Source organism: Bradysia coprophila, unplaced genomic scaffold (genome assembly GCF_014529535.1).
Source record: "Bradysia coprophila strain Holo2 unplaced genomic scaffold, BU_Bcop_v1 contig_350, whole genome shotgun sequence".
In the NCBI taxonomy this organism is placed as follows: Eukaryota; Metazoa; Arthropoda; class Insecta; order Diptera; family Sciaridae; genus Bradysia; species Bradysia coprophila.
Window position 1 is genome coordinate 1,517,317 of NW_023503608.1, and position 26,929 is coordinate 1,544,245.

The 26,929-nt window shown below is 32.1% G+C and overlaps 2 protein-coding genes across 3 annotated transcripts in view; one reads left to right on the forward strand and one right to left on the reverse strand.

The window, feature by feature from the left end:
* LOC119080001 (angiopoietin-related protein 2) overlaps window positions 1-26,929 on the reverse strand; it is a 64,722-nt gene that overhangs the window by 36,820 nt on the left and 973 nt on the right. For both annotated transcript variants that reach the window (XM_037188174.1, XM_037188173.1), the window contains exon 2: window positions 23,746-24,151. In XM_037188174.1, the coding sequence (XP_037044069.1) occupies window positions 23,746-23,975 (230 nt within the window). In that variant the 5' untranslated portion in view covers window positions 23,976-24,151. The remainder of the gene's footprint in view (window positions 1-23,745; window positions 24,152-26,929) is intronic.
* LOC119080090 (glutathione S-transferase 1-like) lies at window positions 1,598-4,563 on the forward strand. The gene is made up of 4 exons (XM_037188312.1): window positions 1,598-1,810; window positions 1,878-1,926; window positions 1,983-2,536; window positions 4,551-4,563. Exons 1-3 carry the CDS (start codon window positions 1,713-1,715, stop codon window positions 2,514-2,516), a joined length of 681 nt encoding a protein of 226 aa, XP_037044207.1. The 5' UTR covers window positions 1,598-1,712; the 3' UTR covers window positions 2,517-2,536; window positions 4,551-4,563.

Here is a 26,929-nt window from a genome sequence, read left to right on the forward strand (position 1 = left end):
TATTTATCATTTTTTGCTTTGGCAACATTTATAATGTTGCTGTTGATCACATTAAAACGCCACCATTCAACATTATTCAGAGCAGTTAAATATAAGCATTCAGATAAAACATGGAAGGAAAGTACATAATGTAACATGATTTAATATTACATACATAAAAGCTACTCTAAATATTTTAATAAACCAACGAATTCTTCGTGATTATGCATTACAATATTCATAAATTCGAGCATAATTCGACATTATTAATCTTATATTCGATTTTGTAATAAACCGAGAGCGCAGGGTAAATGCAGCGGTTAATTTCGATTGAGGTTTTGATATGTATACAATTTAAATGCGCCTTTTATGGATGTATTTTATGTGAAATGGGAGACAGATCTGTTTTAAAATTGCAACTTTTTTCATCTGCAGCTGAAATGAAATAGAATTGACGGTATGGTTAGAAACACTTAATGCAAAATGACGGTAAGTATTTTAATTTGAAAATAGTACTTTATGCAACCGCTCCGTCACTCAATCATTCAATGTGAGGCTAGGTCGTTGTTCACAACGTGACAAATTGCTTGTGCCTTAAAGTTTGTATCAGGGGCCGTTCATAAATTACGTAACGCAAAAATCAACATTTTTCAGACCCCCCCCCCGGGTCTGTAACGCTAAAAGGGTCAAGTTTGACCCAATTTTGTTAGAACCGTAACGCTTGCCTCATACCCCCCCCCCCTCCCCCTCTTGCGTTACGTAATTTATGAACGGCCCCTCAGCAGTATCAACTTTGCGAATCTACTACTTCTTGTGTTCCAACTCTTATGTAAGCCCGAATAGACTATGCTAAAAATACATTCTTCTGATTTTTTGCACAATAATTGAAAATAAAGAAACGAAAAAACGTGAAACAGGAAAGATTTCATAAATAGAGTCAAAACATCCAGGGGATTTTGTGGACGTTGAATCTTACATGAATGAATTTTTTAATCAAAAAAGTGTTTCATTAATCCTTGAGCTCGGGTATGTCGTTTTCAACAACACGATGTTCTGCTATCTTATATCACGACTCCCCTTTGACTAATATAATTAAATAATAAACGTCTTCTATTTGACATGTTTTCATTTGCCGAATAGTCCAGATATTAGTAGTTATTTTTGCTACTAAAACAATAAAAGGGTTCCGAGACTACAGTTGCTACAGTTGTAGTAGCATTAACGTTTTATATATCGAGCTACTGAAGTTCGTTGCTCTACTATAAAGTGCACTTTGCAGTAGAGATGTATAAAGAACTTTTTCACCTTTTTTATACATTGACTTGGATATAAATGTTTCGCAGACGGCAAGCAGAAACAAAGAGTCAGTATTGTCCAGCCAAAAGTGATAAAATATACTGGAGTTCAACACCCCCACAACAGGTCTTTAGTTATTTGAAATCTATCATTGCTTTGTGATGATATCACCTCAATACTCTAACATTGCTATACACTTGCACTATAATTCATTGAACGATAAATTATTGCAGCCGACAAATTCTGTTATCTGTTTTCTTTATTTATTGCAAGTATTCACTGACTGTCTGCCTTATCAGAACAAAGAAACGGCAACCGCAACTAAGTTCAGTGATAGATAACATCGAATTCAATTTTAACTTGATTTCACTCAAGTCAGTTTGGGTTATAATTACAGTTAGTAAGCTTAAATACTTCAACTATATTGGGAGAGGAAAATGGCCAACAACATTATTCTGTACATGACTGATATAAGTCCTCCATGCAGAGCAGTCTTGTCCGTGGCATATACGCTTGGAATAGACATTGAAAAACGGTTTTTTTTTTTTAAATAACTAAAAATAATTTGACTGGTCGTAATAATTCAATTTGCATCTTTTCAGATACGTTAGCTTCTTGAAGAGAGAACAATTTTCTGATTGGTACTTGAAAGTAAGTTTTTAACCGAATGTTGTCCTCATAGTTTCATATTTAATTTGCTCTAAAAGTTGAATCCCGAGCACACGGTTCCGACCTTACAAGATAATAACAAACCTATTACGGACAGCCATGCAATATGTGCTTACCTCGTAGATAAATATGGCAAAGATGACACTCTATACCCAAAAGATTTATATGTACGAGCCCGTTGCAATCAACGTATGTTCTTCGATGCAGCTACTCTATTCAAACCCATAAGAGATGTAGCATTTTCGATTTTCAAGAATGGATCCACCGAAATCGATCCCGACATTGTTCGTAACATTTACGCGTCGTATGACATGTTTGAAGCAATATTGGACGAAGAATATCTTGCGGGTAAAACTATGACAATAGTCGATATCTGTGCATTTGGGTCGATTACTACATTGGATCATCTTTATGCGCCTATGCCACCGGAAAAATATCCAAAAACGGTCGCATGGGTGGAGCGTCTCAAGAAAGAACCGTTCTACGCTGCCATCGAAGAGAATGGAAAACATGTTGCGGAATATAAACGCTGTATCATGTATGTGAAAGACCTGAACAGGCATCGTAAATAATTTAGATATAATGCAAACTGGTCAAACTGACCCTAGCAAAAGAATGTTAAAAAAGGTGCAACAATGTCTTTTCATTCCGTATCTCCTGTACGTTACTTTCTTCAAAGTTTAGAGCTTTTCTAGATGGAGAAAAGGTGTTTAGATATAAGTTGTGTTCAATCTTGAGGAAATTTGTCTCTACAGTAAAATGTGTTTCATTTCAATGGAGATTGGTCATTAAAGGCTTCTTGTGCGATTATTTGCCCAACCTTCGAATCAGAGCAAACGGGCTCACTCAGGATACACCATTCCATTTTTTATCCCATTGCCAGCAGTTTTATTTTTTATTACAGGGTCTACTCAATACCCTCCCTAGCAACCAAACTACAATTATTAAGGTGGTAAACACGTTTATGAATCACTGCTACTTTGTTTGCTCGTGTTGTTGTTGTTGCTTTGAAGCCATATTAAAAATCAGCGTTTCTCAAACTTATTTTCCCCCCTAAACCGATTTTTTGAGAGAGTTTGGATGCTAGAGAGAGTATTGGTCTACTACATCTTTTGATCTAACAAAATTCAGGAGATTGATGCCAAATCTTTTACTTCACTTCTCTTCACATGCATTTTCTATATTAGCTCACATTAGTGAGAGCTTGTCGTTTTTTCGTCGTTATCGATTACAGATGAGTCTCTAGTGAAACGTTTATTTCTCATGGCAACGTGAGCAGGATCACAGTAAATATTTAAATGTAAACTCAACCAAAATCTGCAATTTCATGAAATAAGAAGTCTCACAACTTGGCACTCAATAGAGTTTGAGACGAACCATTGAACCATTTTATTTACGTAATGCTTGAATCAGACTGATACTGACTATACTAGATAACAACGGTATTTAAGAGGTTCCGAGCCTACGCTGAAATTGTAGCCTACATTTCTGCGTTTCGAAATTTTTGATCGCTGATATCTTTTTACGAGAGCCCTTTTTGAAAAATGTACGACCACATTTTCGAGTAAAAATATGTCAGCTTTGAATAAAAAATAAAATTGTCAAAAAAGCACATGGAACTTTCACAGACAATTTTATTTTTTCTTCAAAGCTGACATATTTTTACTCGAAAATGTGGTCGTACATTTTTCAAAAAAGGGCTCTCGTAAAAAGATATCAGCGATCAAAAATTTCGAAACGCAGAAATGTAGGCTACAATTTCAGCGTACGCTCGGAAGCTCTTAAGGCGTTTGCACTATAATTGGGTTTGTAGATCAATTACACATTCTTTCAACTAGACTTCATCAGAACTTGTTCTGCATTGACACCATTATTCAACTGTAAAATTTCCCCGACTAAGTGAAAATACCAAGTTTTCACTTGTGTCTCTCTCGGACTACGACTATTAATTCACATTTACAAAATTCGTTTTTAAGGCGCAAACATCAAGAAATATTCGTACCACGTTCCACATTCGTTTTAATAAGAATTTGAGCATTACATTGTTAAAAGTCCAGCTCAATACGCTTTGTATAATAACAAATTCATTTCTCGCTTATTTATGTGTATCACGTTGATTTTTATACCAACGTCGTGTCATGGCACTACATTCCTTTAAAGTTCAATTTCATAATTTTTCTAATGCTACAAGTTATGTTAATCGCCCTGTTTAGTTCATTGAAACACAACTGAAATTTAAATCAATACTCTGAACATAAGAACACATAAAATTTTATGTTACAATTTCAGCATTTACATTTACGTTTCGACGTACATTATTACGAGTGACTGTTGGTTCGTTTGGTCAAGGTATGTTTGAATTGGACCACCAAGTTTAGAGGACCCTTGAATTAACTTCCAAATATTTTAATGGAAAGTTTCTGATCTTTAAACTATAACCTTTCCTCACAAACTATGAAAAAGGATTTCAATGTTATCTAGAATCCAGAAACACCTAGTCATCTGTTGTGGACAACGGTAACAACGAGGAAAATAAGTCTTCAAATGGACCAGAAGATTTTATAACAAGACATCAAGTATCATCTTCTCTTCATAAGAAGTAGGAGACCCGAAAGGTTAACTTTTTAGGGTAAGTATAAGGCCACCTATATTTATAAAATCTGTCGATCCATTTGTTTAAGAACATTGTCGCATTGTAGACTTGTTGTTTGGTTGTCACCTCTAATTCTAAATTGATGCAACGTTGTGTTGCTTGGCAAGAGCAATTGTTGCATCGTTTTTGACTTAACAGTAGATTTCGTAATTGTAGGAAATTTTAGGAAATTTTTATTTTGCCAAATGTGAGGACTATAGCCTCAGCCGAAGACGAGGGCTGCAATGTCACTCAACAAAAATACAAAGTTCCAAACAATTGCGAGACCTTCTGTTAAGCCCCGGAAATGAGTTTTAATATGGCATTAGAAAGTGATGAAAATGGCCTCCTGTAGTATGTTTACCGACTTCGGCTCAGCCTCGTATCGGTAAACTTCGCACAAGAAGTACAATTTTCATAATTTGTGCCATTGATACAATTCGTACGATATGTAATGTACTGTTCGTTTACTTGTATATGCAAGAGAACACTTATCAGATGAGATCTTCAGATGACTGACCGTGTAAAACTAACCATTATAAAGCGGTTCAGTAAATGAGCAACGTAAAAGAAAAATTATTCTAAACGTTAATTACCTACCGCCACAGTCTGGCCACCTGTTAACACATCGAAATGGAGCAAATAAATTTCAATGAGCAAATTTTAATTAATGTAAAAACACACAAAACGGCAGAAATGTCTTAATATTTCAATTAAAAACACATTTATGTGTTTAGCACTATTTTTATGATGGATATGAAAGTGGTTTAACTGCATCAATACACATAATGCATTGCATTCATATAGTGTGTGTATAATATTCGTAGCTAGATGTTTACAATTCAACGACGTGTAGGTTTAAAGATCATAAAACAATAATTTATTTTATCATCAAATTATATCATTTCGCTCATAATAATCCACAAAATTTATTATACTTTCCTGTCACAACACTATCTTTAATGCAAATTTGCAAATATATTTATACCAATGGATGGACCATCATCGATTTCGATAAGTCGTATTATGAAATTGATGCAATTGAACTTATGACCAATTTATCATTTGTTAAAAAAAATATCAGTAAACCAAAGGTTCCTCACGAACGGTGCTATATTGCTAAATCTATGATGGATCTCTCAAAGACAAAAGGTAATTTTATTTCTCTGAACTGTGTCATCAAAGTCACGGTATTTTATTTAAGTCCTTTTCATCTTATGTCATAGCAGCTAAAAATGGAATTTAAAAGCGAAAAGAAAAAAAAATCGAAACTAGTTAACGATGTTATAGTCTCTCTAATCTAATCGAATATAGTTGCTGTAACATGATTACGCGACTTCACGTACATGCGATATAATTTCAATAATTTGCTAACGTTTCTCAACACATAAATCCATCATACCGACCAACAAAAAAATTGTTTCCTATTACCTACCGAAAACATAAACAACAATTGAAATGACTTTACCATGACCCGAGGCATTGTAGACCTCGCCAGCATACCAAAACAATTAAGTATGACGAAAAGAGGCAGAAAAAAATTGCCGTCATTTTTTCGAATAAATCTTCCGATTGAACTAATTCTGTATCAGAGATTAGTCTGATTCGTCTGAGATTATTTTTTTATTCAATCATCTGGTTTGCGCTGGAAATGATGTGTCATAACAATGAATCGAAAAGAAAACAGCGATTCCCAGGTATTTATGGATACATTTTGCAATCAATTAATTGGATTTATGTAATATTCATATAGAAAATCGTTAGAAAACAATTTCAAAGACCACAGACAAAAAGCGCGATTTTTCATATAAAATTTATAATTGGAATTTACAAAGGTACGAAACATTAAAGATCGTACCAAATATAATGCATGGATATTTGGAAATATTGTCTGGCTCATAGATCTAACCTCCGCTCGGTTTTATGTTTTTGTTTTTTGTCTTTATACCTGACGTTAATTTTTTTTTTCTTCATTTCTTGTGTGTCTCTCTCAGAAAAACGTGTTTCGTTATCATTTTTATATAAAATCACAGTTCAAAGCTTTGTATGTATGAATGATATTAATTCATTCATGCAATCGTGACCACAGCATTTTTCTTGCATTATACTATGTGAAAAGATAATGTTACTCGTAAGGAAAAAAAAATAGATTAAAGTCTTGTGTATATCGGCTGGCTCCATACGTTCACTTTGGCTATAAGTTGTCCAGCAACATGATTTTTTGTTTCGTTTAAATTTCAAATTACCAGTTGTTGTATTACAAAGCAATTATTTTGTCATTGTTTTAATGGTAACTCTTATTTCTAATAATAATTAGGTCATATACAATTTTTCCATTTCGAACAGCTTTTTGGTTCTATGGTAATTATCAATTAAAATTTATTTATTTTTTTTTGTTTTAAAACTTTTATTTTAAAATTTAAATATCACGACTGGATTCGAATATTTTTATGGAATTATATTACAAAAGTCATAATGATTGATTCTATCAATAAAAATATGAAAAATCATAAAATAATTCCTTTCGCATTTCGAATTACATTATGTATTGGTCAATACAATTAACCGGAACATTTTCTTTTCTGCGCAAACAAACGTACACTATTGAGTAAGTCCATGATCCCCCAGAAATTCTACGACTAACCCATACGAATTGCTAGTCTTATGAAATATAAAGAACGTTCGACAGCTAGTAAAAGTGTCAAGGTAATACCTAAATACGGAAAAACGAAAAAGAAGCTCGTGATTCCACCTCCGTTCAACAAAACTTCAACCGAACATTTGATTTTTCAATTTTTCCTCCCTAGGTCTGAAAATAACTATTGATCGTGTTTATTACAATTTACACGAAAAACTGTCAGCATGTTATCAACTTCAGACATTTATAATTACATACAACACCAAGAAATCATAATGAGAAAGGTGAGTTGTCTTATGAAAAAGTTGATGGAATTTTTATTGGGATTTTAATAATTCAAAACTAATTCATGTTGAAATTCTGTACGGTATAATTATACCGAGAATAGCTGTAGATCCAAACGTTAAAATCAAATATTTTGCGAAAAACCGTTGTTTATTGGAAAATACGAGTACAGCTAACAAACTATTTCAGAAGCGTTTTTAATCAGAGGAATGAAAATTTGGGCCGTTTGCGGCTGGAATGGAATAATAGAAGAAAATTGGATTTAAAGTGAAGACCAATGTGTTAAAAATGTAAGTTTGTAAAATTGAGAAAATTCTCTTCCATACAAAAAATCAACAAATAAAATCATAAAATCTTTTAGATGTGTATTCTATGCCAGCCGCGGACGTATCAACTTACCATTTCTCTGAATTTAACTCACAGTCATCACATATCATCTTCTTATACTTCGAAGTACTAGATTTAACATTTTGTAAGAGATGGAGAATACTTTATGGAAACGGTTGGGGGTACATGAATGCGTTTTAGGTATATTAAATTTGTGAGTATAAGAATCATCAGAAAAGGTAACTGTCGGGGAAAATTTCAAAAATGTTTGTATTTTTGTTGGGTGTTCGTCGAAGGGTTGAATTGTTTGAAATCCTCAAAGCAGCTAAACCTTTGAAATAGTCTGGCCCGGAAGGTGTTTATAGCCTTGGATCAATACTTACAAGCAGTTTTTCCTCAATTTATTTCGCTACTAATTCTATGTTATTAAATTTATTAAATCTAATGAAGGTCTTCTCATGGTACCATCTTTATAATGATAACTTACAACGAAATCGAAGAAATAACTTTTCAATGACTGTATTTAAATAAATGTTAAATGCCTTCATTTGGCATAATGCGAATATTAATTGAAAGGATAATTACCAAGTGAAAAATGATTACAACATATTACAATATTATTCTGTATGCCGCGTTACCGCGATCTCATGTCGGTCGCTAGAACCGAACATTTTTTAATTAGGAATGAGATCTGTGTTAAATCAGCGAAGATGCAGTCAATGGTCAACTGATTAGACACGCGAGATGCATTAAATCAAAACTTTTCAATTCAATTCATTTCCAAAATTTATCGATAAATGTTAGTGTAAAGTCCATTCCCATGATTAATGGAGTTAACCAACCATTACCAACCGTACTATTGTTCTTTCCATTCATTTGTTACATTGCTACCGAATTGATTTTTGTCAAAACGGTCACAACTCAATTAAATACATTTTTTTTTTAAATAGAAAATTTGTGTTGAACGGACGGAAACAATTAACCGAAAAATTGTATGGCAAAAGTTGAACAGTCACTTTGGCAGAAAATGTGTTTTTAATGAAGATGTAGCTTTAGTGGTTTAATTGGTTTGGTGGCGTTGCGTATGTCTTTAAAGAAGTAGAGAATGCAAAATTCACTTCAAGTAGCATGGCGCCGACATTTATTTCTTACATAATCTTTTGAGCTCAATGAATCACAAATTTTATTCAATTAACTTTAGCATCAAAGCAAATTTGCTCTCAGCTAATCATGGAATTGGAAACTTGAGCAATTCCTTTTATTACATTCAACAGAATAGAATGAACACTGTTCGTTGAACAGCTGTGTTGAGATGATATTAAAACAATCATCCTAATCGATTCATCTCGGTGTAATATTAACAACAACTCTGCAAAGCGATATCATTAATGATCGGTAAATTATTCAAGTCTTTGGCGAGAAAAAAGTGTACTTAAAATGTGCAATCAGGTTTAACGATTTCAATTTGTAAAACATATAATAAAAAATTATGTTTATTAATTTAATGACGTCTTACATGCAGACGAAGAGATAGACAGATATGTACAGAGAGAGAGAAATTAGGTCGTTTCCTATGCATATAATCAATAGAATTTAACCAGCAATGCAATTTTCGCCTCCGGACACAATAGCTCATTGAAAGTGATTCAAAACGATTTATTCATAATTATTAATAATAATAACTTCTAATGATATGTTTCGTATATTCATTATAAGCCGTAGAGTTAAGTCTACACTTTTATAAATTTATTAAAAAATTCTTAATTTTCATTATAATGCAGAACCTCAATGCATTTTATAAAATGCACACTCTACAGTACACACGCATACTCAATATTTTATGAGAGATAATTTTCAATGATTTTTTTTCACTTGAATTCTGAATTGCACATGAAATATATGCTGTTAACATGCCGACATATTAATTTGGTAATAAATTCATGGAAATTCATTTACGTAAAATTAAGAAAAGTAAAATTGTCTTCGGCTGGATGTGTTTGTTAAAAGAGTGAATAACCTTTCAAGAAACGGCAGGTGTATCATGATATAATCATTAGATCTGTCACCTCTATTGTTTAAAGTATCGCCCATCGATATAATATAGGGTAGATAAGCAAACACAAAGAACGTTTATGCGGAAAGAGTGTATAAATATATTTTCTAAGAAAGCGCACGGAAGAAAGCCATACACATATTTGAAAATCTTAATGTCCCTTTTCCTTTTTGAATGTACTTTTTAATGACTCTTCGCTTTATTTTTTGTTGTGATTGAAATTTTGTGTCGTTGGGTGTGTGACATATTTCTAAATATTCTTCTTCGTATGTGCCAATCTACCCTATATTATATCGATGGTATCGCCTAGTGTTAAATCCAAAATCTTTTACTTCATTTGTTCAAGCGTTCATTTTACTGTATCAAACCAGATGCTCGCTCCTTTTTGTCCTTTGTATCGTTAACAAATTAAACGTTGACGTGAGGGTTTGCGTAAATTTTGGTTTACTGACATCTTTTTCGACATCGTTTTCGTGGCCTGATTGTAGTGAGCATGTGGGGTGAATTTCATTATTAGTGACGGCTATCACTAAATACCAAGTAACTGTTGACACTACAAAGACTGGCAACATTTAAACAATATTCCAGAATGCTACGTCGAGCAGCGAAATTTGAGTTTTTATTTTCAATTCCACAGTCATCTAATGAAGCTTAAAGTTAAATAAAGCTTTTCAAACCAAACAAAAGACCACCTATGTCAATTTGTCTAAATACGGTAGTTATTAACTGTGTATTTTAACAATAAAATTTCTTCAGCAACTTTTTTTTGCCCTGTTTGAAAAAGATTAACCAACAAATTATGTGATCAATGACTAAAGAATGTACCATTTCCGCAAACACAGCCACGTTACAAAATGTAATACAATCTCTCTTTTTCATCGTTCGCCTGAACCAATCCTCATAAAAATTGGCAGAAAATCTATTTGAAATCTCGCCGTTCACAGAAATGCACAAAGTTCAGTCAACTATCCAAAAGCAGACATAAATTCATAGTCAATGTCTTTTTAAAAGAGATTTATTGATAATCACGACAAAAATTGAATTAATTTATTAATTTATTATGTGGCTGAAAGTCTAATGTTTCGAAAAACCTTGAGTGAAAATATTTTGTGTAGGTGAGGTATTGTGTGCCGCACTGCTCCATATGTTTGGGTGATGTTACACACAGTTTACCGATATGTTTTCGTTATTAAAATGATTGTTTAATATGTAGAACACAACAGTTATTATATACACTCCGAAGTGATCAATATCACATTTCTATATCATGACAAATGAAATTATATTTTTTTTGTTCTCTCTCTCTTCTTTCGATTTTTATCGTTTTGGGAAGAAAAAGTGTCGGTAGTGTAATATAATATATTACAATCGGTGTGGTGTTAACACTGATTATGATCAACTGTATTTATCATAAATAAATATTGGTATGAAATATACACGAAGAAATTCATGTTGTAATTTTAGGTGTGTTTTGTAACTTTAGGAGCTTAGAAACTGATAAAATAGAAAAAAAAAGTCAGATTGAAAAAGATTGCATAGATGATATGAATCGGAATGGAAAGTAAGACACAAAAAAAATGAAAGAAAATTGGTTAGTTTTCTTGTACGTACGTATGTGTATAATAAAGAGTTTGAAATTTCTAATCAATTAACTGCATGCAAAATAACTGCATGTTTCAGTTGCGCTTATATTTTCTGTTAATGATTCGCTAATACAGGCACCAATGGAATCGAGTCCACACACACTGCAAACAATGTGGTTCATTTTAATTCTCATTGTCTTAAATACGATGGACATGGACAGTGATCTATTCAATGAAACTCTGCACAGACCGCATGCAGAGTATTAACCTGAAATAAGGTTAGGCATTAACATGATAATAGAGAAACTGAACATAATGCCTTTTCATGCTGAATAATAATTTATGCAAGTGATAATAACTCAGCAAGTTATGCTGTATGTAGCGAATTCATATCGACAAATATTGAAAAATATTTTGTTTCTAAAAAAAATGTGTTCGTTCTAGCCGAGGGCCACATTATCATTAAAATGGTTCGAAGGACATTAATGTACGGAATAAAAAGATTTGAATATTTACAATTCAAAGTAACACGCTGCTCAAACACAGCAGTATTAATGTACCCAACGAATATGTACAACGTATACGTTGTACGTTCTAATTTTATAATCTTTCATCATATTTTCGCATTCGATTTGCATTTCAAATTTGATTTTTTTTTAAATTAATGTCATCATTTAATTGTATCAAAGCTCAGCGTTATATTGCTTTCGCCGTAGGCCAATTCGCTATTATGGCTTATTATTATTGCTAAAAGTCTGTTTCAAACTTGTCACATTACAAACCGATGTTTATGTTACGGATTCTATATTTAAGTGAATTATATATCGCCGGCCAGAAATGGTATACTTAAGCACAGTAATGTCAGCTGTTGTTTTTGCTACCACGCCTCCCGCGAACGATAGACTGTACTTTACATTTTTTACCTGTCGGAAGTATTTTCAGTCTTTCGTCTTTCTTTCTTTTTTCTAGGTTTCTAAAATTTAGAATAAATATTCAAGAAGCTAAAAGCCACGTTCTTAAATTCGTTAAATCTGTTACTTCGTTTGTTTAGATTAATTAAATATTGAAAGTTTAAGAGTTTGATACAAAATCTATTACTTCGTCTGTTTTAACATACGTTCTACTATATAAGAAAACACTAACAAATAAATTCGTTGAATTTCCTTGGTGTTTCATGGATTCTGGCGTGGTTTTCGTGTTTAAATGTGCGTTTGCGAGCCAGGAGATCAATTTGGTGGTTCATTATGAAAGAATTTGTTTGAAATTGTGTGATCGTGAGTACGATGTCGCTGACTTTGTGTTTTGTTTGTTGTTCAAATGTGATGAATTTTCGCTCGTGTTTTTTGCTACATGTTGGGTTTTCAAAGTAGCCATCCATTAGTATCCGAACATTCCATCGAAGATGGCAATTTTTCTATGTAAATTTTCAAAACTTGTTCAATCGAAAATTTACGCTGTCTTGTGAACGAATACGATGGAAGCAACTGATGATGGACAGTTCTATACTGTCCTGTGACCACCATCGTATTCGGAGGTCGAAACAGCTTCTCTTTCATTGATTCAATCACTTAACGTGAACCGTGGGTAAGGGAAGAGCATAAAAGCTCTGTTCGTTCTTGCAATCAAGCTTTGACGATTCGTTGGCTGAAATCCCGAACGAATTTCAGTTGTTTAGTTAAACTTATGAGGCATTTCAGTTATTTAGCTAAATTCGTAGGCATTTCAGCGTTTAGTTATTTGAATTTGTAGGCATTTCAGTTATTTAGCTAAATTCGTAGGCATTTCAGCGTTTAGTTATTTGAATTTGCAGGCATTTCAGCTTTAAGCTGCTTCAATTTGTAGGCATTTCAGCTTTAAGCTATTTCAGTTTGTAGGCATTATTAACCTATTAGCCTCGTGCTGTAGGTGGTAATAGGTTGGTCTTCATCGTTGTTCGTTTAGTTCGTTGCTAAAGCGCAACGTTAAAAAGACCAGAAAGAAGCTTTATAGCTATCTGATGTGAATGCGTTGTTCAATTTTCTCGCTGCTGTGGATAACATATGACTAGCCGTTTCTAATAATAGTTATCTTCTTCTTCTTCTTTTTCAGCCTGTTTCTATCCACTGCTGGATGTAGGCCTCTCCAACTTCTTTCCATTTCGTACGATCCATTGCCATTTGCAATAATAGTTATGACCTACACATAAGTTGTACAGACCAGAACACTTTCTTGACTGTGGTAAAAAATGTTCTGGTCTGTAGTCTGTACTACAGATCGGTAGATCAATGAAGTTGTTATTTGAACTCAGCAGGTCCGAATACCTTACCACATCCACCCTCAACCAGATCGGTGCACTTTCATTTTCTTATATTCTTATATTATAGTGAGTTACTTCTCCTCACAGACGTAACTGGGACGAACGGAGGTGTGTTCCACATTCAGGGCACCTAGAACTATCCAACGCACTATGTCACCATTAATGTACATTACCTGTGTTAACTAGTGATTTTCACAACAACGGATAATGTCTCATCGAGGCGGTATTCGACCGGCTAACATATCTGTTTGAACGAACTATTACTTTATTTTTTAAGTGCTGAAAACAGATAATGCATTTCCATTTCATTACAATGTGCTGGATAATTCAAAAAATAATTTACTTTCTATCGACGTTACATTGCAATTTACTCGAATGTAAAAGAAAATATTAAATTTCCTTATTATTAGGTGAAGTGAACTCCAACGAAACTGCTAATCATCTGTTATTGACAGCAATGACAAAAAATCGATTAACTACGGTTAGTGAAGTACAAGATTTTGTGTCAAACCCTAAGAAACCATTGAAGTAATAAATTAATTGATTGAACAGGTATACGCTTGACGTTCCGAAAAGGTTAACAATTTGATTACAGTTAGAAGCAACGATATTTCAGCATGTTTTTCAACTACCACGCGTATGAGAGGATCAGCTGAAAAACATTCGAAGAAAATTCACGCTAAAATATCGCTGTCCCTAACTGTATCGTTTGTTATAATAAGTTTGCGCTTAGTGTTAGACTGTCAAATGTGATGTCTGGTTTAGATTTGAGCTTGTTAATTATAGTTTGTCATACTACATTTTGTCATAGCGGATACATGGATAACGAGTGTTCTGGTTTAAATCGTAATCAAATTCAACTTTCTCAAGAAATTTTTCTTTTCTTTTACTAAAAAAAAATCAATTTGAAAAATGTTATTCACGAATTACTTGGAACAGTTTCAATAATGAAAGGTTAGTTGATGTCAAACAGCAATTTTTCTAAAACATTTATACATTATGCTGGCGGGGCCATTCGAATGGTGTACCAAATTTTTAATTTAAATAAAATGTAGGTGAAAATGTATATAGAGATACTGTCAGAACTTATGTAACCATTTAATGGATAGTAGTAATAATAACTCAGCCCTTCAAATTATAGCCAAACTTTCATTATCACAAATCCGCCTTAATGCCGAGATATAAGTAAAACGAAAGGTTAATGCACTAATTTATAAACTAATTCATCTAAAAATTGGGTAATTAATTAAAATTTAATGAATGAATCGAGAGGAAATAAAGACAAATTATGTTATTAAAACACCACTTTCAAAAAAAAAAATCAGAGAATATAAATTTCGACGTGTCGGCGTGTCGCAAATTTTTACTTTGTCTATTTCTTTAGGTTTTTTTTCCTTTCTTGGTTTCGGATTTTATTTTATGTTTTTTTTTTGTCTTTACTTCATCTTATATGACAAGACAATATTGAAATAATATTTATGGACATCAAGTACACTCTATATACGATATGTTGCACAATATTGTTTGTTCACGTCTCTCGCACAATGAAAACTAAATATTATAATAATTAAACAAGATCAATGTGTTACTCGTCATTTTGTGCTTGTATTATCCGTCTATATATGTATCGGGTCGTTTAGCTTGTTTTCAAAAAAAAAAAAAATGAAAAAAAATTCCAAAACCATCTTTCCATTCATTTAAAACCACAAGAAATTGTGAAAGAAATGTGGAAAAAAGTGTTTTTTTCTCTATAAAAATATAAAAGTGTAACATTAGCGTGCGAAAAATTATTTGTTGAATCTATAATGGAGCTAATTGTGGTTCACACGTATATATTAATTACGAAAGTTTTTTTTTTCCTTCTATATATATTTTTGTGATAGAATGCGGCAGTATGTTTAAGCTTTATTTAGGTAATTCATGTTTGATTTTAATTTAATTTAATTTAATTGGTTTGATGAAGTCTCACAAAGATCACCATTTATATTCAATTAAGCGGTTGAATTCGACTAAATTGGTCTTTTTATTTGAGGTTTTTTTTTCAGAAATTATTTTCAATGTGGAAATAATGGAATTTTATTTTGGTCGAAAAAGGTGGTCAAATTCAAACATTAAAATCGTTTTTATTTTGTTGCAATTAGCATCATGTTGTGCAATATAAAATATAAAATTTTGTACAAAATGTACCATTAAACTAAGGTGAGCCTGTTTACCTCCTTTGGACTTGTGAAATTTTTTTATTTCTTACATTTTTTCTTCTTCGGAAAACAACAAACAAACCAACCTCCTCCATGTATATGCAAACAATTTTACATTGGACAAACTTCAAATAATATAAGCCCGTTAAATGTAGCTCATAGACTGGGAGCCGAAGTGCGTGTAGAGACCTATATGTCACATCGTATAATATCCGACAAGAAAATTATACTTTTTCTATAGCAAAACGATTGAGGTAAAAAGCTTTTCAGCTTATAACTTAGAAACAACGTTTTCTTTAATCTAAATTTGTGAACTAACGGAGGTAGATGAAGGTCTTGGTCCCTAGTGACGAGGAACATTAAAAAAATGAAAGGTCTGTCGTGTCAGGTTTTTTCAAAATTTGATGTAGCACAACAAACCGTTCAATAAATATTTTATCTCTTGAAGTTTCAATCTTTTTTTGGCACTGGAATTGTATCTTCTCATATGTGAGTGAGACCGTCAGAAAAGTTACTAAATAGGTACAGTTAGGGCAGCAATAACTTCCAAAAACATTTAACTTCCAATAAGTGATTGTTTCATTTCCATACAAATTCTATGTGGATCTGTAAGTAGACAACTATGTCTACTCTCGTTAGTACTGTCCTAGCACTCAAACACGAAAGTCATAAAAGTTTTACGATAAACCATCTTCGTATCGGGTAATGTATCATATATACATAGGTTTCAAATGTTGACCTAACGAGAGACTGATATATGCACAGCACACCGGCTCTCGGTCTATTTAAGTTGGTTAGCATTAGTATAACATAAAATTAAATAAAATATAAAATTTTATTTACTTTAACTATATCATAATATGAAATATCAAGGAAGTGTATAAATAAATAATCTCTAAATTAGAAAATGGAAAGAGAAAAAAAGTTATCGAATACGTAACAAACCATTGGTTACCTGATACATATGAAGGAGGTATTGGTGGATACACATATACTATATATACACGATATATAGTGCCATGGTAAAATAAAAAAAATAAATTCATGAAACATAAAATTAAATAGAATTCCTCAACTGCAAAAAGACACGAACAAGTATCATAATAAAATTAATAATAAATTTTATGGTATATTAAAAGTTCGTGCATCATTATGTATGTAGATATGAATGAATGAATATGCAATTTTCAACGTATGAGTGATAAATTCACAATCATATCCACAAATGTGCATAATTGTGTAATAATTTAACATAAATTAAAAGAAAAATGATTTTCTCTCTCTATCTCTCTCTTTCTACATCTTTTTGTTGGCTCTGATTATTGTTTTACACACCGATCTTTTGAAATCGGCTTTGATAGACAAGATTACGGTCACACAGTTTTTTGTTTCAATTTTCGGAAACAATTTTTAATTGAAATTTTGTTGGGCGGAACAAACTTTTTTGCCCTTGTTACGAAATGCCATAATCTATTTTTAAAGTCGATGTGTGAAAAATTGAAACTAAAGTACTTGTTTACCTCTACTATTAAAATTACTATTAAAATTTCACAGACAACAAACGTACCACCAGTATACTTATCAAGTCTGTTAGATTTTTCGACTAAAGTATTTTCAACAGAAAATCTATTACTTCATTAATTTTAACAATCATTTTGCTATGTAAGACCACGTTACACAGAACTTATCTGTTATTTTTGTCGTAGGTGTCGATAACAAATGGATATACGATTATCAAGATAACTATCGCAAAGCTATAGATCTGATGTAGTAAAAAAATATTCAATTAGATTGAAAACTGAAAGAAATACTATACATAGTGCATAGGCAGCAGGATGTGTGTACAATTCAATTAATTCAAAAATGAAATTACTTTTATTTACTGAATCAATACAGAACTTAATTCATCTTTGCTTGGCGCCGCACAGACTGAGATGAATGAATATACAATTCCAATGAAGAAGTTTTTCATTTCTGTCGGTAATTCTACAAAGCTGTTATTTCTGGTCGGTTGTATGTTCTCTTTTTTTGTCGTATTCGCACAAACATTTTTAAAACATTACATAAGACTAAATTGGGTTGTTTGGCGATTTTAACGAAATATTTTGCGGCATGTGTTTTATATGGTTGACCAATAAAAGCATTGAAATTAAGCTAAGATAAATTCAATTGACCATCAAATTTGCAAAACTGATTCGGTAACAAAAAGTAAATATTTGATTTGAGCAATTCTTTGATAAAGTGAACTGAGGAAAAAAAAAGTTTTTGATTTATCACTTTTTGTTGGGCTTTATTGAGACTAATCACTAATCGATTATTGCCACTATGTATCTATATGTCGTTATATATATTAAATGCCAATTATTTCTACATATACCTTTGGTGTGTGTGCTTATTATATATGTTATTAACATATGGTCATACTACATATATGTATAGAAATATAATACAGAGGTAGCTTAATGTTTATTATAAAATATTCTGCGTAAATGCCGCATGCTACATTTATGTATTATAAACACATAATACTTTAAAGCTCTGTGTGATATTCTTAAAAAATAAAATGTTATTTTCTGTGTACGAGCAACCGGTGTATTATGCAACGAACAAGTACCTTATATATATTGAATGTGCGTTTTGTATTAACATTATAAAGAACTGGCCATTTAAATGGCTTTATACTTGCACTGAGCTGTGTGTAGGCATCGCTACATATTTTATGCTTAATTTCGATCGTTTCGGAACACACATTCAAAACTGACAATTTGAAATTGAAAAGAAATCACCCGAACCAAACCATATCGACGAAAATGATTATTATTTTTTTGTGAAATCAATAATGTGCGAGTTCCCAGAGTGAGTTCGAAACACTTTGAGGAAGTTTGGTATTATTTGTTTTGCATATATAAATAGAGCAGACCCATTGGCGCAATATTTAATACTATTCGTTGTTGGTCCGAATACAATAAAATATGTGATCAGAATTGCATTACAGGTCAATGGAAGGTTTGAATGTAATAATAATAATTTTTTTTTTCGTTTCAATTACTTGATAAACGAGTCGATTTAATGCTATCAAAGTTTTAGCCGCTGATACAAATGTTGGTATACACTACGGTTACGGTAATGCATTTTTATTTTTGCTTTGCTGAATTTTTTGTTGCTGTTGTTATGTTTTTAATTTATTAATATCATGTCTGGTATTGTTGTTAATAAAACGTGTGTATATATGGTGGCCGATATGCGGTCAATGGAAGTATATTATCTTATAACATATTAAACCAATGAGTAAATTGTATTTTAATTGTTAAAGTGAAAGTGTTTCGATTATTTAATTTTATTGAAAATTTTTAGTTTTTGAAAGGTGAAAAAGTTTTTTTTTTTATTATGGCTATAGATAAAATAACTAATAAAATATCATCTTACCAAACCATATATTACATGTGAATATATTTTATTTTAAAAAAAATTTTTTTCACAAAAATATAAAAAAAAAGATTTGAGATTTTAGAGGTTTTTTTGATGATGATGATGATGATGATAAAATTATTGGTTATAATCGCTATAAAGTTTACAATAAAATATAAGATCACCCAATCGATCATAATAAGGAAAGGCTATCCTATTGTCACAATATATCGGTAAAATATCATTTTTTATTCAATTCATTTAAAAAAAAGTCACACACAATACTGATGGAAATAAAAAAAAAAAATTCTTTTATGCAATTCATAAAGTTAGAGCATTTAAGTCGGTGAAAAGAATCCGATTAGCGACCAAATAATCTGGTTTCATTACTGAATTTTACCAAATTTTACTAGTTTTAGTAGGGATGAGCGAAGCTTTGTTCGCATTTAAAGTAAACCAAAAAACCTGAATCAAGAAACTCTCTGAATGTCTCAATCAAGTGTCGGCCTGAAGACATATTTATCCTTTTACACACCAGCAAGCAAACGATAATTGTCGAGACTACAACTGAATTTGACCAAAATGTCGAAATAGTAATTTATGTAACCGAGTGATAAGTGCTTTTTTTAGGCACTAGATTTGTGGATGCCGCAGTGTGACAATACAATACATCGTGTGCCTAAATCATTTATCCCAGTGTTACATACAACGTTTTTCTCAAAAAATGCTATCGTCACCTTGTTGAGAAAACTTCCTTTTCATGGAGATCGATGCATCGGAATATGAATTTTCGTTGCGAGTAGAATGAGTTTGAACATCACTTTAAAGAAAAATCACCATACATAGTATCACTGCATGTGAGGAATCGTTGAAAAGCTGAGTTCAATCTCTTTCAGGACAACCTCCTTCAGAAACAACTTCTATTCCGAAAGATAACCTTTCAACGCTCATAAGGATTTACGGATCAGCGTTGCACTAACAATAAAATGCAGATTTTCTTTACATTTTCTAGCCAATTTTGAGTGAGTTAAATAATGATTAATTTGACCTAGGTCATGATGCATCTTCCACTTCAAATTTGAGAATTTTTTGTTGGGTGGGAACAAGATTGCTACTTTGAAGGCCCGCGTAAAAAGTCTCAAAAGTTCAAAAGTTCGAGAATTGTATATACATGAAATGACGACATATTTTATAAAGGAAAGATTATTCATCTGGTATCAATATCAACGACTAAAATAAACGACAAGTCCAAGTGGTGTTATCGCGAGTGTTATCGTGTTAAATAGAAGAATTCACTCTAAATAAATGAAGTACAAGATTTCGAATATCTATTGAAACTTGTTAGATTAGAAAAAGTATTAGAGTAGATCCGGAAATAATGCTGATAATATGCTTTCCGTCAGGGAATAGTTGTTAACAATCCTGAAAAGGCGTAGTAATTTAAAATGGCATCACATCGAGGTCGCTTTCAAATGACTAAACCGTACAATCTACGCCACGCATTGAAGATTTAGATTTATTCGTGTGAAGGGTTCTAATTCCCTTACCGCAGATCATTTGGTTCCAAACAAATTGACATTTAAAGGAGAAAGTTTTTTTTTGCATGGCAGCTATCGCTGTGTCGAAAGAATCGGTTTCGTGCAGCAACACAGCTAATGTAAGAACGCTCAGGTTTAAAACAAAATGTGTAAAGATCGCAGTGATACTGGTAAACACGACGGTTAACATGTGTAATTAAAATTAACGAAAAATATTACTGCAGACAAATTCTAGTGGACACGCAAAATGACCATGAAAATGTTAAATAAAACGTCAGTCAAGTCACTTTTACAGGTGAAATTGTCTATGAAATTTTGTTTATTAAAAAAATATTTTTTCATTACGCTACCTGGGGCTTGTCATATTTTACTTAACAATCAAAGCGAACAAACATAAATGGTGTTATGGTATACTAAACGTGTTAATAATAGAACAAACGCAACAGAAGATAATTAATTATCGGTACGTGTTACGTCTATACTTCCTCAATACAAATTATTGATTTTGTTGAAGGATTCCGGTGAATTTAAGCTGCCTTAGAAAAGAATCTTATAAAGTCAAATACGTTGATGCGTAGTTTTGAGCATACATCTCTGGTTCTACGTGACTTCAATTGTTATCTGTTAATTCATTGATTAGTAATGGTTGTCCTCTACATTGAATATATTTGGTTAAATGTGCAAACAAATCAACCTCACAGCTAAGTTATGAAGAAAAAAAAACCATTCGAAAGGTCACGAATTAATATCAAAGAAAAAGTTTATATTCTCTTGCTGACCATCAAACTCATACGATCAAGTTTTTGTGTAACTAGTTCACATGTGTGCGACTACAATTTGCAAGAATTGCATTCATTGAAGGAGAGACGGTGATGTCTTCTTTATAATAAATTTATGGGAAGAGCTGTGCTAGGTCGACTGTCATTCACATGGGAAATGTAACTTTTACTACTTCTACATTACATGACCAAAATAAGCAATATAATGTTATGTTAGCGCAATGCCTTTCCTTGTAAAATTTCATTCAATTCACCGATATAATGTAAATTTCTTCACATCATAACTCGGAAACTATCAAATTGTAGACCATCGTGTGAACGAAATGTGGGCCCACCTCTAATGGAACGATTGTGTGACGAGAAAATGATGGTCTGAGCTACACTTTGAACCATAATTGATTAGTAAACAAGAATTTCAATGACAACAATAAATAGATGTGTTACATTTGGGAGTGGTGTGAGTGAAGGAAGACAATGTGAAACAGAAAACATGTAATTTTCATCTGATAAACCTATCACTTTTCATATTTATTACAATGTAACCAACTATCACATATGTAGACCTATCTATTTCCATGCTTGTCTGTTTTTATCACTAGACCATGCTTTGTTCTTTGTGCCATCTCTAAGTGATCGCGATTAAGTGATTAAAGGAAGAAGTGGAGATTATACTTCTTCCTTTAACTTTATTCGTTTTCGATATGATGCACTTAACAGACAGAACTTTCGATGTAGTTAGTATACATCTGTTACCGATAGCAACGACAAAAACAAGCAGGGTTTTGTAGTCTGGTCTTATTCAGTAAATTGAATGTTGAAACAAATGAAGGAATAGATCAAACATCTGTTGGCTAGTGTTTGATTTAGTCCTACATTTTTTTCGACATTTGAACAAAAGAAGTAAAAAGAATCGATGATTATATGGCAATTCGATTGTCTTCGCTAAAAGGGGAAAATGTAAAATAACCATTGAATTAGAAGGCTAGGAATGCCAATGAATTTTCTAATTCAAAGAAAATAATTTACTTTTTTTTTGAAGAAGAAGTTGCGGATAGTAGGAGTAGAACAGTATGAGTCCATAAGTACGCAACAGGTTCTGAACTTGAGGTTCATATATGGATCAAGTATTTAGAAAGATCGAAAGTCATTTAGGTTCATTTACCGATTAGACATAAGATGCTGGTTATTAGGAAGAAGTGAGTTAAAACCTTGATTTTAAGAAAATAGTCTTTGTATGCATCAGCGTCATTGTCCGCATTAGTATACAGAGACACAGAGTCTTCAAGTACACTCAACGCTTAAAGTCAAATAGAAAAATCAAACTTTTTGTCAGATACAAAACTACTTGACAATGCACCCCCATACGGCGCGTTCATATGCAAACATAAATCAAAATCTGAAAGCTGAACTCCGTAGCAAAAAACAAAAAACATTTAAACTCAGAAAATCATAGAATTTCACCTTCAAATTAGCCGTGAGTATAAACATGAGTAGCAATCACGTTACTTATAATGTATTTACAACATGACAAACAATAATTTTAATTAAGCATTTGTTAACCGAATATAACACTTGAAAAAGAAAGCAAACATCCGAACAAACATCTCGTCTCAACACATGCGGATACTAAACCGTATATATCCGAGACAAGAAGTAGATAGAAAAAAAAACTTTTATTTAACCATAATTGTGGTAAAGAAAAATTTAATTATCAATTTCATTTATAAATGAACTTTTTTCTTTCTTTCTTTCTTTTCTTCATATTTCTCTAATGTATGCTTATTAATTTACAATTCATCTTTAATGTTTACTGAATGGTAGGTATGGTGCATGATTTATAATTCATTTACAAGAAAAAAAAATAGCTCCAATTTAAAAAGCGATAATTAAATATAGATCGTACTGTGTAATATGTATATGTATACGTATACGAATGATGCATGCAATTTCTATGGTCTTTTATTAAAAATAAAAAATAAAATGAATTTTTCCTATCGCATAATGATCTCGAAATATTAGATGATTAGCGGTGTGTGTCTATATAAATATATGAATTTCACTTACCGTGTTCTTAGATTTCCATTTCGTTGAGTATTTGGACTTTTCGTTGCATTTGTCTTAATACCGGTCACATTGTTCAATTGAGACAATTGACTCGCACTCGTTCGGGGTAGACGTGGTGATGGATTTCCGGTTCCTGGTCGCACCGGTGGTGTTGCAGATGCGACTGATAATAGTATCACAAATATCGTCCAGCAAAATACCAAATAACTAACGGCCCTTAAGGCCTCCATTATAATCACTTATTGTAATCGGAATTGAATTTATTTTATCTTTAGCACTTTGTAAAATTTAAAATAAAAAAAAATATTTTTTTCCGCAAATTGTCGATTTACTGTTCGGTTTTTATCGAGTGTCATGTGCGTACACAATTTTTATCATCCTTATTAGAAGATATTTGTATTTCCATCTGAAAAAGCAACGAGATAAATTTGAAAATTTTATCGGAACGACCTAAATGAAGTTTTTTGTTGTTGTTGTTGTTGGTTCGTTTTCAATTTGAATGTTAAAGTTAAACCATCAACATCGTGTCTACTGTTTGCATTTAAATGCGGCGTTTTATTTTGCGTGGTATTTTGACTTTTATCATTTCACTTTTCAAAAAAATCAACAAAACCCGTTTCCACATTTAAAAATTTACTAGAAAAATCATCGGCTTACACACGCATTCATGTCTCTCTCACTCTCTCATTCACTGTGTGAAATGACTTCAAAAGTTTAAAAAAATCCAGTAATTTTAATGTGACCATTCTTATTCCAATCAACGGCGCGTATACTTCAGCCTATACATTAACAATATATAAATTGGCAATAGCAAAACACCCATATGAACACCGCTAACGGTAAAAACAATGGCAAAAAGATATAACGAAAAATTAATCTATTTCGATTAAATGTCAGGGACATGAAAAAATTGACTTAAATTTATGAATAGATGAATTTCCTTAGTATAACTTGAAATATCAGCTAAAATCGGTTCTGATTTCATAAATTTTGATTGTATCGCCTTCAAAGTGCTGAATTGGAACCTGTGATTCTGGTTCAGTGAATTAAACATTTTCGTGAGACTTGTGACCGTTTTTGGGTGGAAAATATCAGAGGTGATGAAACCAGAGTTAATATCGGTTAAGAGTCGGTCACTATTAAACGACTGCAATGTTGACTTGTGACCGTTCTTGGGTGGAAAATATCAGAGGTAACCGGAGATATTGGTTACGAGTCGTTTAATGTATTCATCTGCAATATGAATTCGATTGGATTAAACACGGAATAACAAAGACGATGACCACAACAAAAAATTAATTTATCATAAGCTTTTCGAATATTATGCAAATTAAATTCATTGTTTTTTCCGTCTTCTTAAATTACACCAAATTATATCGCTGAATGGGTTTCACTCTAACAACCAAATTCAGTGCCTGCAGCGTCCATGGAGTAAATCATGTTCTGATTCGAAGGGAATCGGTTATTGTTTCAATTCGCATTGTTTTACGATAGAAAATTGCGGAAAATGGGACCGAGATATGATTGTACCATAATTGTCGAATTGTTCATAGTACAAAATATTATGCAAATTGGGCTTGAGAATAGAAATCTTTTAAGTGTTTTCGGTTAAGAATGAGTTTATTCTGTTTACCTTTTCTTGTTCATTTTTTGTTTAAAGTTATCCTTGTTTATTCGCATAACCTTAGATTCACTAGAGAGTAAACAAATAATTTGGACAGGAAATAAATTGATATAACCTTTAGGTTTGTTAATCATTTCGAATATCCGGAAGATCTCAGTTAATAAATGTTAATTATTTTAACAGTTATTCTCATGCTCATGATAGGAGTGAAGCCTAAAAACATTTCATCTGTTATCTACATCGACGGCAAAAAATAAGCGATAAGCTATAGGGGCTGTACTTTTCTTTATACATTGACAAAATTAGCAATATTCAATTCATCGAAAACAATTCGATCAAAAGAAGTAGCAGATTCGATTAGTAATACTGGCGATATATGCTGGCCATCAGTGAGTGTAGTTACGAGTAGAATGATTTGGACAATTACTCAGAACACACTTTTGAAGACGTATGTAATTAAAAGTTTTTACTAGCTAATAAAATGCCAAAAATTTTATGGCATGCGTCGACAACAATAAAATGAACTTTTATGTTAACATTTTAAGTCCAAACGGTACGCGTATCGCGGTACAATCATTAATCTGTTTTGCCTTTGATACCTAAATAGTTTTTACATTCGTTATATTATGAAGTATTTCACTGAGAGTTGGGTTAATCGAAATGTTTTCATGCTTTTATGCTTTCTTACTAGAAACCTATTTACAAAAAGGAGCAAATATCAGTTAAATATTGTAGATTGATCCTTTTAAATCGTCGTCATTGCCAATAAGAAGCCGAACAGATAAGTTTTTAAGCAAAATCTAACGAAATGAGCCATGAAAGGTTTTGAACATATTGATGAGAAATTTTCTACTTTATTTACTTTATCAGAGATTTTGATTTAAAAGACAGCATCAGGCATGGCTACAGTCGAAGAAAGATAGATTTCAGGATTTTAAGAGACATCATCGTTTTCATCGCTTTTCTGTATTCTCTCATTTCGCATGCTATTTAAAATGGTAATTGAGAGAATTAGAGAAATGACGATGTCTCTAAAAAAACCGAAATCTATATTTTTCAGACTGTAATTGCTTATTTTTGTGTGTAGGGCCGTGATCGAATGTGTATCGTTTGAATTCATAGAATCGGATCGTTGTTCATTGACGTTAATCGTTGAACTCTCAATTTGATCGATGCCAAATAAAAATGTTCATATGCAGTGTGAATTTCTTTCACACAATCCTAAAGTCAAAATAAATTTTCTAATCAGGTTGAAACAATTCACAATAAAATTTGAGACTGAGGCCATTGACAAAAAATGATCGCCGTACACATTCTGCTAATATCTTTCTCACCGGCTAACGCGAGTTATTGCGGAATAAAGCAATTTTCATAATAAACAGGTTAAAAAAAACGTTAACGAAAGAGGTAACCACATGACGGGCAATAATTATTTAAATTATTTTAACTAATGCAAATGATCACAGACATAAGAAATTTGCGTCAAATGACTGCCATAAAAGCATCAAGTGAATTAATACGTTAAATGTGCAAATTACTGAAAATAAAAACCTAATTTTC